At 33.9% G+C, this 20,944-nt stretch overlaps 1 protein-coding gene across 1 annotated transcript in view; it reads left to right on the top strand.

Moving 5' to 3' along the window:
* TTC23 (tetratricopeptide repeat domain 23) overlaps positions 1–20,944 on the top strand; it is a 106,701-nt gene that overhangs the window by 76,285 nt on the left and 9,472 nt on the right. Inside the window, 2 exon segments of the mRNA XM_051981022.1 lie at positions 13,513–13,640; positions 17,370–17,519. Coding sequence (XP_051836982.1) covers positions 13,513–13,640; positions 17,370–17,519 — 278 coding nt within the window.

Below are 20,944 nucleotides of genomic sequence, written 5' to 3' on the forward strand. Positions count from 1 at the left end.
GTGAAAACAAATCTATCCCTGCCTTCTCACCTAAGTGATTCTTGTTCTTAGGATCATAGCGAGTTGGAAGGACCTTAGACCATTTGACCCAGCTCTTTGATGCTATAGACAAAGAAACTGAGACCCGGAGAGATGAAATGGCATTCCCAAAGTCACACAGATGTGAGAAACAGAATTTGAACTCTAGTCCTCCAACACAAGACCCAAGGATTTTTCTTTATTGTAATGTTTCACATAAATTCTGAAAAAGTGAAATATCCAGTCTTTTATTTTGGGTGGACTTGTGGAGAAAAGGGTTATATACTTGGTGTAAAGAAAGCCTAAAATTGAACCCTGCCTCAGATACTTAGTACCTTTGCGATCCTGGATAAGTCATTTAACCTCTATCTGCCTTATTTTTCTCATCTGAAATTGAATTAATAATAGCAGCTACCTCCCAGGGTGGTTGTGATAATGATATACATAAAGGAGATAATATAAATAAAGTATCTTATAATACTTCAAGCACAATATTAATATTAGCTAATAGAGGCCTAATACTCTCAGCTCCTTCCATTGCTTCTCCCTTCTTCTTGAAACCATCTCTCATTTATACTGTACTATAAATATCTTTTTTTCCCCTGCATATATCTTATAGAGTAAGACGTTGTTTACATGTTGCCTCACTCATTAGAATGTGAGTTTCTTGAGGGCAGGGGCCATGTTTTTACTTTCTTTATATTCTCCTTCCTTAGTACAGTGTGTAATACATAAGTAAGGATTTTAAAAATGCTTATTTGTTGACTAATCAATAAATTCATAGTTACAGAGCAGTACTAGCTGTTCATTTAGTATTATTCTCACTAAATAAATGGATACACCTCTTTTTCCAGTCTTCTATCTCTATTTTCAGCCACATCTTTCTTGTCATTGATTATCAACTGGTAATGGTTGTAGCCTGTTTATCTCTATCATACATGTTTCTCTGATATTATCATGTCTCACAGCTGTCTCCTGGGTCTGGAATTAAAGGATGTGAATTTGAATCTTGGTTCTGACATTGTATATGACTTTGGGCAAGTCAGTGAACCTTTATGATTTTTAGTATTTTCCTCTGAAAAATGAAGGGTTAAAACAAGGAGATTTCTTCCAGCTCTAAGTTTTTGACTCTTTGACATTCAGTCCTTCTAACAGATGTGTAAAAGGGAGCTTTTTAAATTTTCATAGGCCTAAAACCTAAAAGAGATAAGGTCAAGGCCAAATACTTGTTCAAATAGAAGTGTAAATCTAGGAAATTTATATTTATCTATAGGCTAGATCTATCATAGTTCTGAAGGTAGTAGAAGGGCTGTCAAAATTTGATATGCTGGGAAACTTTTTTGAGCCTAGATTTCATAAAATCAACTTATAAAGCAGCTGGTAACATAGTGGATAGGGTGTAGGCCTGGAATTAGAAAGATCGAATTCAAATTTGTTCTTGAACATTTAGTAGCAAGTCACTTAATCTCTGTTTGCCTCAGTTTCCTCAACTATAAAAAGATGGATAATAATAGTACCTACTTCAAAGTGTTGTGAGGCTCAACTGAAGCAAGATTTGTAAAAAAGCACTAAATACATATGTGGCACATAGTAAATGCTTTATAAATGCTTATTTTCTTCCCTTCATCTTCTCCCTGGTCTGTGAATATGAATTGATTAGATATAGATAAATTCTTAACTATATATGCCTAACTAAGAACTCTGACAGCCAAAAAAGTCAATTTTATCCTTGACTACAAGACACATAAATTTGAAGTACTGACATACCCTATTTGAGGGAGGTGACAATTTAGACTATGTTGGGAACACTGTGTTCAGTTCTGTCTTTTTAGCTTCATGTGATTTAGAGCGGGGTAAATGGAATTTGGTGAATTTAGATTTTTTTTTAACTGTCCAGAAATTAAATACTTTTTTAATTAGGGTGAATGAAATGGATAATGAGAGGTTTAAACCTATAATTTCATCAATATAAAAAACTGGCAATGTGTAAAGTTCTCTGGTTGGGTTTTTCTGGAGGGTCTCTGGGAGCAGCCTTCATTTCAGTTCAGTAATCACCACAAGAACAGCCAGGGGTTAAAGTCCAAATCCATTATTATCTCTTTCAAAATCTTGTCTCTTTTCTGGGGGACCCTTAGCTTTCTTATAGTCCAGATTCTTTATTATCTCCTTTCTGGTCCTGGGCAGCTTTCTGGAAAGCCTTTCAGACTGGCCTTGATTTCAGTGGAGAAATGCAGGAGGAGAGCCTGCCATTGGTGGCCTGACTGAAAATCAAATGAATGTCTCTCCTTGGTTCCGAGAGCTTGAGCTCCTTCCTGTCTTCTCTGCCCTCTGAAAGTTTCTCTCCTGTGGCTCTCAGTCCCTGCTTATATGCTCCACACTGAGTATAAGCCAATCATTATATCACTAGGAAACCATTATTTTTTGTAAGATTAAATCAATCATACTGAACCATGCTAAACTAGATAACCATTGTCTCTATCAATTCCATTGACTTAGCACCTTGTAAGAATCCTTTGTTTCTTGTTCAGAGTTCTGGCCCATAATAGCTACAAGCAATCTAATCTCCATCAATAACAGAACAACTGTTCTACATATTAAGAATCTTAGAGAGTTGCCTTGTGCAACAGAAGATCAAAGTGAATTGTCTCAGTCCTGTAGCAGTATGTTTGGAAGAGTTCAAACCAAGATCATCCTGACTCTGAGAACTGCCCTCTATCCCATTACATGAAGTTATCTCTTTAATGTTAGCCCATAAGGAGAAAAAATAGCTTAAAGAAATCCCCTATCTGCAATAGCATTTTTAAAAGTCTCTTCTCTTTGGCTTAAGGCTTAAGGATATATATCTATATGTTAGAATTTTCTGCCAATTCTCTTTGTAGTAAAGTAAAGCAGAATATTCTTCTGAATTCTGAGAAAATTTACATTGAAATATTAAATGAGTTTTCCCCTTTGTCAATATTTTATTTGATTTGTCTTAAAAGAAAACTGTGTGCTAATTGAACTTTAAGTGGTTAAAATGGATTTTTTTAATTTTAAATTTATTTATTTGCTGAGGCAATTGGGGTTAAGTGACTTGCCCAGGGTCACACAGCTAGGACGTATTAACTGTCTGAGGTCAGATTTGAGCTCCCGACTTCAGGGCTGGTGCTCTATCCACTATGCCACCTAGCTGCCCCTAAAATGGACTTTTTAAATGAGATAACCTCTCATTTCAAATTTTCAATGAGCCTTTCAGCCCATTCCCCTCCCACCTCCTGTTAAATGTTTTTTGAAAGTACAATACTTGCCCCAAACCCAAAAATGTTTAAGGCTTTGAACTCAATCCAATTCCTTTTTTTTTTTTTTTTTTTTAGTCTTACTTTTTATTCCTTATGCAGGCAAAACTGCTGTAGGGTTTTGATTGTGTAAGGATTTAGTGTAAGGCCCAATTCTGTCTTTCAGTATGATACTAACCTGAGGTTGGCTGGTTTCCCAGAGCAACCCTTGTCAAATTTTGTATTAACATATCTCACCAACACTGTCAAAGATTCAAGACATTTGCCTTATGTTTATAACTCTTCTCACAAAGGCTATTAAAATAAAATAGTTTTGAGGCCAAGTACATTTCAATATAAACCTTCTGAGAACTAAACAACACTACTCACAGTCAACCTTGTTTGGAAGTGTTTCCTTTTACTGCAAATCAAATTCTTTCCAAACTACAAGCACTTTATATAGTATTGCTAGCCAGCATGGCAGGCTTTCAGCCTTCTATGCAAACCCTTCAAAGAGTTAGGTTTTTAGATAGCCAATGCACATTTCTGGCTCCATGGTTTGAAATAAATTAAAAGCCCATGGGTTTGTTGTGTGTAATTTTGTTTGTTTTTTCATGTGCAGTTCTGCCAAACTTGGGGTCTCCCATGCTGTTTTGTAGTGTTTATCCCTATTAAATACTTTCTTTATTTCATTTAGTTTCTTTTGTATTCTCAGTGCATAGCACATAATACATGCTTGATGAATTGAACAGAATTTCTGACCATCTTTCCAGCCTATTAAAAAAATATAATAATAGGTCTGTAGAGATATAAAAGATCTTGAATATCAGCAAGACCAACAACCTCATTTTGTAAAAACTCTATATATCTAGTTACTGTGATTTCTGTTAGTTATCAACTAGACAATCACAGGAAGATAAATCGTATGTTTAGAATTGAAATGATCTCTAGACGTGACTAAAAACCACTTCTGTTATTTTTACAGATCAGGAAACTGAAAACCCAGAAAGGTAATGTGAGTTGCCCAAGGTTACACAGATAATTTAAGGAGAAAAGCTATGATTTAAACTCAGACCATCTGACTCCAAACCTAGTGGGACTTTGATTAGACCATAATGCCTATCCATTGTATTAATTATTCCTTTAGCTCTGTCACCTAAGAACTGGTTAAGTCAATCTATTATGTATTCATACAAAATCAAAGCTAAGTATAATACCTTCTTTCAGGTTGACATTAAGCAATTCTTTCTTGCTCAGATATTTTTTGGAAAGTTGATTTCAAGTCACTTTCAATTAGTAGAGAGAGCTTTGTGGTACAGCTGCTAGAATGCTGGTCCAGGAGTCAGAAAGATCTGAGTTCAAATATGACCTTAAACATTTACTAGCTGTGTGATCCTTAACAAGTCACTTAGCCACCTCTTACTTCTATTTTACTTCTGTAAAATGATAAAAGCAGTAGCATTTACGTCTTAGGGTTGTTATAAGGCTCAAATGAGGTAATAATTGTAAAGCATTTAGCATAGTACTTGAAACACAGTAAGCACTATATAAATGTTAGTTAATATTATTGTTATTATTGTTAGCTTAAAAGCTAATTGCTACCCTGAAATATTTGAGCACCTCACCTGTAAATTTTGCCTTCATTATAGAGAAAATGTTATCATTATAACCACTACTACTACCCCTCTAATTCCCAGATGTAAATACACATTTTGTCCTTGTTTCATATCATATTAGAAAATGTGATACTTGAATTCAAGAAATTCACAGTATAGTTAGGCATTCAAAACATAGATGTAATATATGAGAATAGTTACAAAGCAGTGTATCAAAAATAAGAATAACTTGGTGTAAACTGTAGCAATGAATGATTTGAGAATTATAGGGTAAAACAGAATCTAAGTGGAATGGCATTAATTTAAGAAATTATGAATAAAAATATAAAGTGTTGATAAATATTGATTGGTGAAGAGGAGCAAAAAGCATTTAATTTTATAGCTTTGAAAGTACCATAAAAATTGATCAACATTGCTAATTAGAAGACCTATTTTTACCTTAGTAAAATGATCTTTTTGTTTGTTTCCTATTCTGACCGATTAGCGCATACATGACATAACATTTTTCAAGCTTCTGCTCTTAGGAGAATGCTATAATAGGCAGTAGGGAAAATACAAAAATTAAGTGAGATTTAATGTCTGCTTTCTAAAATATGTAGTTTCCAGCTCTACACTTCATTGATTTTATATTTATAAAGAGGCAGTATTTGGGGCTCATTCCCACCTTTGGTTTTACCAGCTCCTTCTGAGGCTGCCACTGCAAGTCCTCTCAGAATTCCAAAGGACCACAGAGGCCATTGTGGTCCCAACCCATACCTAAGCAAAAATCCTATCACTTCCCTCAAATTCCCAAGAGAATCAGTTAAACTTTTGAACATTTTTAATTATTAGGACTATTTCCCTAATATTAAACTGAAATCTGCTTCTCTCTAGCTATCAGAGCAACCCTATGTGAGAGATTTACATGAAATACAACTTTTCAGTTTTCCTGTTGCCCGATGATTGAGTACTCCGGTTAATGCCATACTAGGATATGATTTTTCTATCTTAAATCCCCAAGTATTCTTAATAGTTTTTCATTTCGTATAGTATGGAGATTACTTTCGTGACAATTACAAAAGATGATTGTAAAATTTTACATGAAGGGTTCTCTTTTAATTAAAACTATCCCCATTGTTCTATTTTTTTTTTTCCTGCCTTAGATTGCCTTAGGATAATCCCAGGAAAATGAGCACTATGTTACTGGGATTTATTTTAATTAAAAGCCACCTGACCAGAGATCTGCCAAATTATAATCATATCTAAATCCTTCTTCAATGAAACAATTCTTTATTTTGTCTGTATATGTCCATGAATAGCAGAGTCCCTTAAACCCCCTGAAGGAATTAAGTAGGTTTGAGATCTCAGATGAAACCATCCACAAGTGTACTTTAGAATGGGATGGTATTGCTGTCACCCTGCAAAAACTGGGACTTATTTACAACCTGTAGTTGCTGAAGTGGGTCTAGTTTTTTAAAATCTGATCCTCAAGATTTGGAAGAGACCTTAAAGGTCTCCTAGTGCAACCCAGATCTAAACAGTAATTTCCTATACAACATCCCTCTTCTCCCTCCAAAGTGGTCACCTAACCTTTACTTGAAGAATTCAAGTAATGGGGAATTCACTATTCTTTTAAGTAACCTGTTCTACTTTCACATTTCTCTTTTAGAAGATATTTCTTAAGTTGTACTGAAATGAGTGCCTTTACAATCTCTACTTGTTTATTCCCACTTCTGCAACTAAGGGTCAAAACAAGTCTAGTCCTTCCCTATGACAAATCTCCAAATACTTGAAGTCTACTTCCTGAATTTTATCCTCTTTTTTTGAGAATCTGGGACAGTTTCTACTCTCATCATTACTCTGTTTTCTCTGATGATGAGCTCTAGATTATCAATGTTCTTTCTGAAATGGGCCACAATTAAACATTGTGTTCATCCAAGAGTTACAGATATTTATCAAATGAAATTTTATAAAATCATTTTCGATCTAATACAATTGGCAGTTTCATTTAAGACATTGACAAAAATGTTTAATAAAAGTGCCAAGGACTTGCTCAGAGGTCTTTCCTTGGACTTCTCCCTCCAGGGGAATATCCATTAAACATGACTCTTTAAGTTCTGTCAGTCAACCAGTTCTTTTATTTTACAACCACTTTGTCCATATCTCTTCATCTCAGTTTCAGTGATATATGAAAAACCTTGTCATATGCCATGCTCGATGCATGCCCTCTAGCTAGTCGCATGCATTCTAGCTAGTCTTTTTTTTATTAGCCTTATAATTGCTAGAAAATTAAATGGCATTTATCTAGTATGTCCTTTTATTGTTGAACCTGTGCCATTTCAGAATAAATCACTAACTACTGATTAAGCACCTACTATGTGCCAGGCACTATGCTAAGTACTTGGAATATAAAGACAAAAGACAGTACATACCCTCAAAGAGTTCACAGTTGAATGAAGACAATAGACAAACAAATATATACAAACAAGCTATACACAAGGATTAGGAAAGACTTCCTGTGGAATGTGAGATGTTAGCTAGTATTTGCAGAAAGCTAGGGACAAAAGGAGGTAGATATGAGAAGAGAGTATTCTAGGAGATCAGCCAGGAAAAATGCTTGAAACTGAGACATGGAGTATCTTATTTGAAGAACAGAAAAAAGACCCTTGTCATAGACTACATGGTATAAGAAGCTTGAAAGGGGGTCATAGAGAGGCTTTGAATGCCAAATCAAAAAAATCAATTTTTTTTTTTTTTTTTTACTTTTTGATCTTGGAACCACTGGAGTTTATTGAATAAAGATGTTACATAATTAAATATATACTTTAGGAAAATAATTTTGGTAGATGAATGGAGGACTTGATTAGAGACTTGAGGAAAGACTTGACGCAAGCAGACCCACCAGCAGGCTATTGCCATAGTCCAGGCATGAGAGAATGAAGATCTGCACCAGAGTGGGATGGTGTCAGAGGCATATTTAAGAGATGTTATAAAAGTGAAATTGGAAGACCTTGGCAATAGATTGGAGATGAGAGATAGTGAGAAATAAAAGATAATATATATTGCAAGCCTGGGGATTAGGAAGACAGTATTGTACTCCATAGTAATAATGGAGTTTGAAGGGCAGAAATGAATGAGTTCCTGATTAGTTTAAAATGTCTATAGGACATCCAGTTCAAGATACCAGAGAGGCAGGTGGACATGGAAGACTAGAGGTCAGGCAGAGAGATTAACCTGGATAAGCAGAGTTGAGAATTATCAACATGGAGATAATTAATTCCTTTGGAACTGATGGCATCACTAAATGAAGTAGTATAGAAGAATAAAACAGGGCCCAGGACAGAGCTCTTTAGGGACTACCACTATTAAAAGAAATGACCTGGATGAATATTCAGCAAAGGAGACTTTGCTGTCTGACAGATAGGAGAACTAGGAGAGAGTAGTATCCTGAAAATCTAGAGAGAAAAGTCTCAAGGAGAAGAGAGTGAATGACCATATTAAAGGCTACAGAAAGATTAGGATGGAGACTGAGAAAAGTAAATTGGATTTGACAATTAAGAAATCATTGATAACTCTGAAGAGAACAGTTTTATTAGAATTATGAGTTCAGAAGCTAGATTGTGAAGAATTGTAAAGGGAATGAGAACTGAGGAAGTTGAGGCACCTTTATCGATAACCTTCTCATGAAGTTTTGCTTTAAAAAAGAAAAAACAGAAGAGATCTGGAATGATAATCAGCATGTATAATTAGCATAATCAACAGTAAGTATTTTTTGTGTATGGAGGAGACATGGCCATGACCATTAACTTTGCCCTGGACATCTTGCCAGCTGCCCTGCTCCACCTCAGGCATAATTCTACTCCCAATTCTTCCATTTCTTTGACTCACTTACTATCTCTTGCTTTGAAAATAGTAATCAAATCAGGGATACCATAGCTTCTGGAAGGGATGTGACAATAAACTGCCCATTCCAGTATATATGGGTGAGTAGAGTCTGTAGAAGGAAGTTTTGGTCTGAGTAGCAACAAGGACTGTCAGTGTTGTCACAATGCCTAACAACTAAGTGCTTAATAGTTTTTCATTAATAATCCACTCATTCACTTCTTCCCTGTCTATGCTCTCACTATCTCTTTAGTAATGATTTTAATCATTGTCAGAAATTGAAACTGAGCTTATAAACTCATAGTATAAAGAACCTACTTTCTCCATAGTTTTCTATTTCCAGGCATTTTTAAAAATTTACTTTTTAATAAATATAGATAGTGGTTCAGCAATCATAGTTATAAAATCGTTGAGTATTCTAAAGGATAGTTTACCTGAAATCAGCTTGGTTACTCCACCTTATAACCACCTTCTGTGGGAGGCTAGAGCCATTAGCTCCAAAGTCTCCATTTAAAAAGGAAACTCAGCTCAGAATATCTTATTTCTCACCTGGCTGACTTACTTTGGGAATTCTCTGACTTTTTGGCCATGCCCCAGGAAACTAATTATTGGGAAAACCTTTTCTGGATATTCAGCAGGGTCTCCTCAGTGTTGTCACTCTATCAGCATCTATCTCTCTATTTGAAGGGTAGAATCATGAACTCCAAAATTGCTATTTAAGGAGGAATCAAAGCTCAGAACATCTCTTTTCTTACCTAGCTGAACTATTTTGGGACTTTTCTGACTTTTTTAGCATACCATCATGTCAGATAACACCTTACACCCATCCTGCTTTTCAGCTTCCTTTTTTATGTTGTCTTCCCCCATTAGATTGTAAACTCCTTGGGATTAGAACAGTGTGGAAATGACTTGATGCTCTCTTACCATCTCCTATTTGAAAATACTTTTATAAAGTTATAATCTCATTTGTAAGTGTCTGACATTAATAAGTATCTAAGGCTGGATTCGAACTCAAGTCTTCTTGACTCCAGAACTAGTGCTTTATCTACTGTACCACTTAGGTACCCATTTTGAGCACATGTTACTCCCTATTCCATGTTTTCTCATCCGGTACAATTTCTTTGTGTTGCCTTTTCATAAGTTCTCCATAGACTCCCTATTATACTCTAGATTCCTTTTTCTCAGTTTTAATATGTTGTAGATATGAATGAGTGCAGCTTTGGGGCTCTTTCTCTGTTATCTTCATTTTCAATACATGATTAACTTCATTTATAACTTTTTTTTGTTCTATCTTTTCCTGTACAAATATCATTGTTATTAATAAAGAAAAGAAAAATGGGAGTTAGTTTTATCTTCTTTCCTTTATTTTTATCACTTCATCAAACCTTTCCCTGATCTTCCTCTGACCCCCAACAAAACTAAAAAAAAATAATAATAATTTGCAAGCTTCAGTTTCCATTACTTGAAAATAACTACATAGGGAAAGGAAAGAAAGAACTACACCAACTTTTCTTGCAGTTACTTTTCCTAAATACTTACTAGTTATAAATGTAATTGGATGAAAACATGGAAAGCATGATGACTCTGGGAGGCAGTTCAAGCACCTGTGCTCTTCTGGATGCTAATTTCAGATTTACAGACTGATTCACTATCCTATATTTTAGAAAATGATCTAACCTTCCGCAGAGGTCCCTATCAAATTGCTGATGATTCAAGATCAGCTTTTTAAAGTTGGAAATATCCCATCTTAGACACCATGTAAAAGAAGTTTAAAGTTTTTCTGGCCACTTGTGGCCTACAGTGCACTTATTTCATGAAACAGATTCTGCCAGATAAAGGTAGAACCTTATAAGTGAGCCATGCTCACCTTCCCTCTGGAAAACCATTACCAAACATTCAAAATGGTATACAGTACTTATTGTGTATCTAATTTATACTTTAATATATTTAACATTTACTGGTCATCCTGCCATCTAGGGGAGGGGATGGGGGGAAGGAGGGGAAAAATTGGAACAAAAGGTTTGGCAATTGTCAATGCTGTAAAATTACCCATACATATAACTTGTAAATAAAAAGCTATTTTAAAAATTGGCATACAGAAAAGTATGTGTAATAATTTTCCGCATCTGATGGGTTGTAGTTGTGAGTGTTATAGACAAATGATGATGGTGAAGATAATTCACAAAGTTCCCATTAGCCAAGCAATATAAGAATTATGCTAGATTAAGTAACTGAGGATGAAATATATAAAATTATTTACTCATAGTCATACAGCTATATGGTGGCAGAACCAAGATTAAAATCCAGGTCTTCTAATTCTAATCCAAATGTTCTTTCTACTCTATCACACAGTACAGAAATGATAGTTATTTAATTTCCATAGAGCAATTGGTATTTAGTGTCAAAGAGGAGAACTTGATTATATTCTATTTTCTAGATATAAGATTTGATTTTGTTTTAACATATATATAGGTAGTCCAAGACTTACAAATGGTCTATTTACCAGTGACCCATACATAAAACTAATTGTCACAGGCCTCATTCCACTTTCCTCTCCCAATGATAGAATCATCATATTTGCTGCCACTGTGACAAATTTGGAGAATTTATGGTTTGGGAAGTAGACAAATAAAATAAATAATGATAATAGGAAACTTTGGGGAATTTAGCTTTCCTTAGAGCATGGCTAGGGAACATCCTGCCCATGGGCTATGGCAACCTCAGGCAATGATGAACTGAAAGTTAGGTATAACCTACCACTTCTCTAAGTTGATAATTATGTATGGCTAAGAATGATGTTATAAATATCCAAATAGCCCTTGGCAGAAAAAAGGTTTCCAACCCCTGCCTTAGAGCAAATCCATAGACAAGCCTTGTCCAACCTATTTTAATATTCCTGCCATCATCCTTCTCAAAAAGAAATATAAAAGAGAATTAGAGAATAAAATAAAGAAAAAATATGGTTAAAGCAGAGACTTGTCATTCACTCACTTCTTGATTTAAGTTAGTTCAATAAGATTGAATAACCTTCCTAAAAACCTAGCTATTATCATCTATTTTGAGGGAAAGCACTTTGTAAACCTTAAAATATTATGTAAATTTGCTATTATAAAATAATACATAAATGGCTATTTATATAACATTTTAAAATTTGTAAAATACTTTGTAAATATTCATTTGATCTTTACAACTTTCCTATGAGATAGGTTCTGTTATGAATACCATTTTTCAGATAAGAAAACTGATGTTCAAACAGAACATCATTATAATTTATTTTGGGGGAACGAGCAGGGGGGAAGGTAGATAGATAATTTGAACATGGAACCCTTTGGAAAGATGGATCTTCCTGAGATACCATAGTTCAAGCTTTAGGAGAAGATAAGGGCTCAGGGTACATGAGAGAGTAGAGAAAATAAAAGGCAGAAAGTGGAGGTATCCCAAATATAAACTTTGACTGTTTAAAAAAAATTTTTTTTGGTAGAAAAATCTCTTTTTTTTGTAGAAATCTTTCTAAAATATGTTATATGCTTCCCTGCCTTCTCAAACAGGAAGACAGAATTTTTTTCCAACCTTTGCTTGAATCCTTATGACCATCATCATGAACATCAATTAAAAAAAAACATACAGTAAAACCATTTTGTTGAAAATCAATATGGTGATACTCTTAGGATTTATTGCCATACTATATACCTTTAGGTTGTGATGCTTTGTGAGTTTTGTATTTTATAGTTCTTTTTCTGTCTCATCCCTCTATCAGCTGTCACTTCTTGCTGCTATCAGTGTGTCTGCCTCTAGCTGTATTTCTTACCAATTCTAAATTAATTGTGTCTAATCATAATGATTAGAAGTATTCCTAAGAGTCACAGTCTGAAAACATGAGAAATTGATGGATAAACTAATAATGGAATCTCTCTTGATTATGGCTCAAGCTGCAGTTGTAGTTTATATGTGGCAGTTAATAGTATGAAAATTACTTTTACTAAAAATAAGTAGTTAATTTTGAGTATTTTTTCTATAAACAATTTGTTAGATTTTTATGACCTTTTCTGAACTTGGTGTACTCATGTTCGATGTCCACAACCTTGTTTACTTCCTTCCATATTCTTGGCTATGTTCTGGATAAGTTAAGTCATCAGAAGTAATAATTAATAGTATCATTATGTGATCAGACAAGTTAGGGTTCATTAAAAATAAGAAGACTCTTGGATTGCTGACACCAGTATTGTGTGGTCAGATCCTAATGACTATCCTGTATAAAAAGAAAATATGCATGTTGATTTCTTGCCTGGAGAATTTTTGTTTCTTTTGTACAAACTCATATTTAAATCATCTTAGGAGGGTAATTAAGATGTAGGAAGACCTACAAAAGCCACTTTGACATACCAGCTTTGTGATCAGGAGGCAATTCACTTTATTTTTCAGTTTCTTTGATATGCAGCTTCTTTATTATATCCCTTTTCTGCCTTCTTCATATGGTTATTGTAAGGATCTAGTGAGATTTTGAATAAAAATGGATTTGAAAACTTGAAAAATACTTTTAAAATGTGCTTTTAAAATGATTTACAAACCATCGAGTCACTTTATAAATGTTAACTATTGTTATCATGTCTTTCCATATTGTTCATTTCATTGGTGGGCTTCTTTACTAATTTTCACCTAGATCATCAGTACCAAAATTCTATCTTTTTTTTTCTTTTCTTTTCAAATCTGGGAGCAGTCTTCGTTTTTTGTTTTTTGTTTTTTTAATGATTTTTTTTTGATAGATGTGGCAGAGCAATATTTTCAAGAGAGTATGACTATCCTTAAGAAAGCCAGAGGAATAGCCAATGACAAATATTTTGCAGTTCAAGATGAATTTTGCCATTTTCTTCGTACTACTGGTAAGCTAAAGGTAAGATATTTTGCAATAGGATTGAAAAAATTCCAATCAGAGGTTTTAAGTGCTGATATTTACAATGGGAAATCAACTTGATCTTCAAAGAATTGTTTCCGAATGGTTAGAAATATTTGTAAGAACCTTTGATGGATAAATTAATAATGGAATCTCTCTTGATTCTAGGACTCAAGCTATAGTTGTGGTTTGTTGATAGTAATTAATACTATGAAGAGAGAACCTTCTTTGTTTAGGAGGGAATTACATTCATCAGAAATCACGAGAGTAGAAGTTCTGATTTACTGAATCTTAACAATCAACTACATGATTGTGCTTTGTCACAACATAAGAAAATGATTCAGGGGCAGCTAGGTGGCACAGTGGATAGTGTACTAGCCCTAAAATCAGGAGGATCTGAGTTCAAATCTGGTCTCAGACACTTATCACTTCCTAGCTGTGTGACCCTAGGCAAGTCAGACAAGCAAGCAAGCAAGAAAGAAAGAAAAAAAAAAAGAAAGAAAGAAAGAAAGAGAGAGAAAGAGAGAGAGAGAGAGAGAGAGAGAGAGAGAGAGAGAGAGAGAAAGAAAGAAAAAGATTTAAATGAATTTATTATATGTATAGGGAACCAGCTGACCATAAATTTACGAACTTCCAGAAATACACATTATGTTATATTTTTATTGTAAAATGAAAAAAAAATCTAGATTTTCTATGATAAATTGTTATTATCAAGCTGGCTTTCTTTGCCACTTTGTCTAATTTTTGAGTTGCCTATGCCCTCCAATAAGTATCAGTCTCTGTGTATATGCATGTGTGCATGTATATGTGTACACATTTGAGAAAGAGGAGCTTATTTTCATACAGTATTGTATTGCTTGAAGAACTACTAATGTATATCTAGTGAAGTAAAATTTTTGCCCCCAAATTCATTCCAAAGTGAAATATAAATGAATTTTACATATTCTGCTCTTTTGGATTATCTATGCTACTGGTCTTTATCACATGAAGACTTGAAAAATAGGCCTATCATATGAAAACTTGAAAAATAGGCCTGTCTACATTGATCATTGCACCATGAAATCTAACCTGGATTATACATATATCTTTTTGATCAGTCTTTAGAATAGAATCTGTTGTTTCTAGTGACTATGTTATGCTGATAGTTCATCCTTTTTAGTAATTTGTGGCCTAAAATTTTGCTACATATTCAAATACATATTAAAGATAATTTTGTAGATAAACCATTTGGCATTCTTTATCCCTCACATTTCAGAATTATCCTGCAGGTAAAAGATTTAAAATCTTTCATCTTTATGTAGACACTGCCATAAGACTTCAAATTTTTAATTTCATTGTATCATTCTCCTGCTCAAAATCTTTGACTGGTACCTTGTTGGCAATTGTATAGAATCAGTTCTTTTAGTCTTACATTTAAAGCCTCTATAATCCTAAAACCAATCTACTTTTCCAAATTTTTCTCCCACAACTTTTCTACATAAAACCTTTTTTTTTCATATTGCTTTACCCATTGGGCTTGACCATTTAGAATAGCAAACACCTAGAAACGATAGATGGAGGGAGAGGGACAATTCATTTTCTGCCCTGAACTTCTATGCTTCATATGAAGTGGTATGAAAAGGTTCATGTGCAGCAAGATTGGGAGTTGGCTTACAGAAACAGGGCATCTGCTTGATTCCTGTTTTAACTAATTATTCTTGATAACTAGGTAATAAATTCATGCTGTAGAAAGAGTGAAAATTCTTTTTGCTCTTTCCACATCTTCCAACAAGCCCTACCTTAATTAAGATTCTAATTTCCTCCAAACTCCTAAGGTACTTGTTGACTGTAAAATTCATTTGGCAGCTAATCGTAAGTTAAGATATACTCCTCTTTTGTTGTGTTTTACTTATAACATCTTTTTTTTATTATTATTATTATTTAACTTTTTCTACTTACCTACCCAGTGAGATTGCAAGCCATTTAAGGGCATAGATTATTTTATGCTTCTTTGTATTCTTGACTAAGTTCAAGGAGCAAGGCCATTGCTGGTCACCTTGAATTTTGTCTTGCCATTGGAGTCTGATAACTCTGGAGAAGAAAGTGAAGTTGACAACTTTGCTCAGCTTTGTCTCACTTAAATCCATCTCATAGCCAAGTCAAGACATCACTCTTATGATGTTATTGGTCCTCTTTGAGAACAAAGGATGAAAAACAAATGCAAAGCACCTATCAAGTCATTCTTCACTAAGTGCATTGCAATTAATCAATTAAAATTTTTATTCACTTTTTTCCTACTTTGTGTGACTCAAAAGCTAAGAATATAATCATTTGAAAACAGGACTCCTAAACTCTGTTCCCTTCGTTGGCCATATACAGCCAATTAGTCATTTCCTTTGGAAATATTTGCAGACAGCACTCTTTCCCTGTAGTTCTATTCATTTCTCACAAATATGTGATATAGCATCAGGCAAGCAAAATAGCTGACAAATCTAAGAACAACTGAAAAAACAAATGAAGTCAAACATAATCTTTTTCTTAAAAGGTTATTTCATTCTTTTAGCAGAAATTTCTGATATTATTAAGAGTATTAAATGATTTGTTCAACAGGCCTTTAAATCTTTGAAATAAAGCCCTTTTTACTATTGTATTACTATTGTATTGGATAGGACTGATCTTTCTTGGAAGAAAACATTCCATAGCTGAAGCTTTTTACTCAAAAGAAATCACACACATAGCAAATCTCAGAAAAAGAAAATTCTACCTATATTTCGGACCTATGCAACTTATTTGAAATTAAGGAATCTGTGTGTGTGTGTGTGTGTGTGTGTGTGTGTGTGTGTGTGTGTGTGAGAGAGAGAGAGAGAGAGAGAGAGAGAGAGAGAGAGAGAGAGAGACTAGATCTGTAATTTCATTGGTAAACTTGAAGCATTAAGAGGTTAATAGTCTTCACAGCTAGTATATGTCAGAAGTGGGGCTTGAACCTTAATCTTTTAGACTCTGAATTTGAAAATATTGCATAGACAGTTTATGCAATTTATAGCTAATCTTCAGGCTAACAGTTCTTTTGATGAAGTTTCAATAGTCAATGTAGGAGATTCAAATGTATTCAACAGAATTTTGTCAAGTTCCAGGATGTAATGTACGAGATTTGAATGCTTTTGACAGAATGTTTTTTCCTAGCATTTGGAATGAATGACTAGAGATTAGATTGGAAGGCATTATTTCATTACTTTCTGACCAACTCTAGTTTTTTTAAATTCTATAACTGGGATTAAACAATTCTAATAAATTAGACCAATTAAAATGTCATGTTTTGATTTTTTGTTTACTTTTAATGTCCGAAATTATTTATGAGAAAAAACTCTGGAATGCATCCTAGGTTTTATAAAATCATTCAAATTAGAAAGATAGCTTAGTTATTGTTTTTTCCTATGTGAGTGCAAGAAGTTCCTTCAACTAAAAATAGTAGATTATTTCACTACTCAACATGAATGAGCAAATGAAATCTCAAAATGAGCTTTCCTTCTAATTGTGTGGCTTCATTCTCTTTATGGAGTTATTTCATCCCAAAGTCCTAAATCACATACTCAATATAGATGTGCATTTCTGTCTCTTGTTTAGATTAATAATATAAGGCACTTGTACAAAACTTCATTCTTTTAAGAGTAAAAATAAACCTCATTTACATAATGTTCTTCATCAACTTCTGAACCTTTTAAACAAAATAGCTTTTTATTCCTTTTATAGAGAGCAGCTCAAATACTGAAGGAATCGTTAGATGCCAAAATAGCAACATTTGGGGATATCAGTCCTGAAGTAGCTAAGACTTACTGTCTCCTTGGAAAAGCAGACCTGGCACATGGAGACCAGAACATGGCATACAAGAAATTTAAGAAGGTAAACCTAATAATAAGTCAAGACAAATGCCTACTCACTCCTCCCTCAGCATTTGTTGGGGGTGGAGGTCTCTGAAAGGGTGGGTTGAAAAGTGGAGGGTGGAGTTAGGAATATGGAAAAGTTTATTTTGGTAAGCTGATAACACTTTTGATCTGAGCAAATCAACATGTACCTACTTCTTAGCTTGAAAAGACAGTAATCTTTTGCAAATTTCATTTTAAAGTGAATCTTATTCTTAATTTCTATTTAGTTATGAAAACAAGAATGAAAGAGCTGACTTTAGCACCAAGAGGGATGTGTTGAAATTTATAGTGTCTCAGCTGTATCTTAAAGTGAAAAAGACGAACAAAACAGACTAAAACCCCATTTTTTTCAGGCAATGGTGGGTGGGGCAAAGGAATTGTGTAGTTTTGAAATTTAGCCCTTTACCCACCCAACTCAGAACACGGTGCCCATGCTATGTATAAATGGGATCTTTGCTCATCCCTTTCTTCCATTCTGCAGAAAAGAGAGTGTGACTGTCCCAGTTAATTGTAAAGGCACACTCTCCACATGGATTCCTCCATCTTAGATGCCTTTTGATGTGGGCATATACAAAAGTCAGTTTATAATTATAAGGATTAACTCTTTGTGGGAATGTAGGGAAGAAAATAATGAGAACTGAAATTGATGTAAAATTCAAATGTATCCAAAATAATTTAAATAAAATGTGATCCCTAGACCTAAACACAATATTACAAAGTTTGTAGTGAAGTTATTTGGTCATCTTTTGATTTCTAGGGACTGTAACCATCCTCTGAGGAAAGTAGTCCTTTAGGGAAAGCTAAGGATTGTAGTCATTACCTTGCTCACAAATCTCTGGCCTAAACTAGTTACCATTTCCGATTTCTTTTGTTAACACTCTTTTGTCACCTTGCCTGTGCTCTGCAAATAAATCTGTCTTCATGAATAAGGAAGGAAATAGAAGAGGGGCAATGGAGTAGATATGCACTATCTTTAAGGATCAGAATTCAGGAGTAAATATATAGGATAAAAGACTTTGGAGGCTTCATTCCTCACAAACACATACACTTTTTCAGATGAGGAAATTGCAGCATAGTTAAATTACAAGACTTACCCGAAATTAAGCAGCATCTGAGGTGGGCTTTGAACCTAAATCCTCTGACTCCAGGCCTTATGCCTTTTCCACTGCACCAGCCTCACTACTTCCATTTGAGATCTAGTCTTAAAGGACAGATAGAGCCCAAGGGAAGGAGTCATATACATTTATATTCATTACTGGTTTCTAGAAGCTAAAGATCAATTCAATTCTAAGTAATTCTTAAATTTAATGATCCATAGAACAAATGAAAGATAGCAGCCTTTTATTCAATTTATAATTAAAATTATATTAATCATAAAATTATAAACTATATCTAGTTTCAACCTTGTGAATGAAAAAAAGACATAAGCTTATTTAGCAGTTTATCAAAATTAAAGAAATACCGAAACATGTATTTGTTTTGTGTATTGTGCATATATATGTGTACACTTATATACACATACACATATGTATTTGTATACACACATATATGTATAAATGATAATTTTACTTAATCTAAGGCCAGTGGCTGGCTCATCAGTGAATATATGCAGGACACAAGTGATTATTTAAAACAAGCTCTGTTACATCTGCTGCTAAATGGGAACTTTTTCAAATGCCACATTTAGCATTTGGGTTGTGTAAAGCCAGCAGCTCTTAAAGTTACCAGCTAAGTGTGGATTTTCTGCTATTTGTATCACAACAGCAGCTGCAGTTCTTGTTTCCAGCCTGGTAGCCTGGAATCCACATAATTGTAGCTTTTCCAGATGTATTCTTGTGCTGAATGGTCTAAAGCATGATTATTAAGGATATGAAAAGCAGACCAGGAAACAAAGCAGAAGGTGGGATTAAATTACTAAATAGCATACCGGATCATTTATCTGCCTGTAATGAAAATACAGGGATTCTATTGGCCTCCAAAGAGAATTTGGTGCTCAAAATCAAAACATTTTTCCCACCATAAAAACCTAGTTTTTCTTCTCAAACAAGTATAATTGCTAGAATTTCAAGATAGATGACAACATTCAAAAAGAATTCATAAGTAGTCTTAAAATGGCTACTATTAAAGAAAGGTATTAAAGAATTCTGTTTATAATACAAATTGATGTGAAACATTAACATTAATTGTGAAATTTTTTATTGTTCAGTTATTCAATCATGCTGACTCTTTATGATCCCATGGTCCACAGCATACCAGACCCTTCAATCTTCTGTTATCTCCTGGTCTCTTGTGAAATTAATTATCATTAATTCTATGTAATTGTAAATTTAGTAGGATTTTATCCATTGCCTAATTAAAGTAATGCTAAAAAAAATTCACCAAACAATAAAATTATTATTGTATGGTTTCCTTCAGTCAACTCAAAACTATATAATACTATAAACAAAGCAGGGAGAAATTATTTATCTAGTAAACTCTACTCTGTTCATATAGAGATCATGTGGACACATATTGTGTCTAAAATTCAGAATTCCTCTCTCTCAACCTATTTTATTAACTCTGCTGCTACATTTTAGTTATAATTCACTCAGTATATTCCTTCAAGTCTTAATTACCTCTTTGGTATGTCATTTATTTTGCACTCTTGGATAAAACTTACCTAAAGCCTCTGATGGTCTACACATATCTAATGTAAATTATTTTCAAATATATAGAGAAGGAAAGTGAGAGACCTAGGTTGATACTTTTTCATTTATTACTACAGAAAAATAGAACCTCTACATATCTGTAGCAGTGAGTATCTAAGTGATAGTCCCATCTGAGTCTGCCCACAAAACGGCTGATTTCATCCATTTCAAAAGAGAAAAGGAATTCCCTCAGATAGCAGCTATTTAACCATGCTGAGATACATGAACAAGAAGTTACTGCACACCATAATTTGTTTTTAAGTTGCTTCTGTGCTTCATAGCTAGAAAAAATAGGTAAACCTAAGAACAACAGATAGATCTGCAAGGCAAAAACACATTGATAAAAGAAAATTTGAAATCATGATGTGATTTAGATTTAACAGAATGTCAGAACTGCAAAGTGCTTTCTAGAGATCACCAAATCTAACCCCCTTTTAGAAGTATTAAAACTGTAGAATTGTTATGGATCAGCCAAACATCAAGATTTCTATTGGTCTCTGCTTATTTTGCTTCAGTTCCTTTCCATGTTTTTAAAGTAAAATGGAAATATATTTTCCTCAAACTCAGAAGAAATGAAATTATGGCAGTACAACATTTTAAAATGAATTCATTTTGTATTTCTTGTCTAATACTGCCATAGACATTTAAAACATGCCTTAGCTAACATTTGGTGGGAAAAACAACTACTACATAAATTTATTCATTTCTTCATTAA

Source organism: Antechinus flavipes, chromosome 2, assembly GCF_016432865.1.
Source record: "Antechinus flavipes isolate AdamAnt ecotype Samford, QLD, Australia chromosome 2, AdamAnt_v2, whole genome shotgun sequence".
In the NCBI taxonomy this organism is placed as follows: Eukaryota; Metazoa; Chordata; class Mammalia; order Dasyuromorphia; family Dasyuridae; genus Antechinus; species Antechinus flavipes.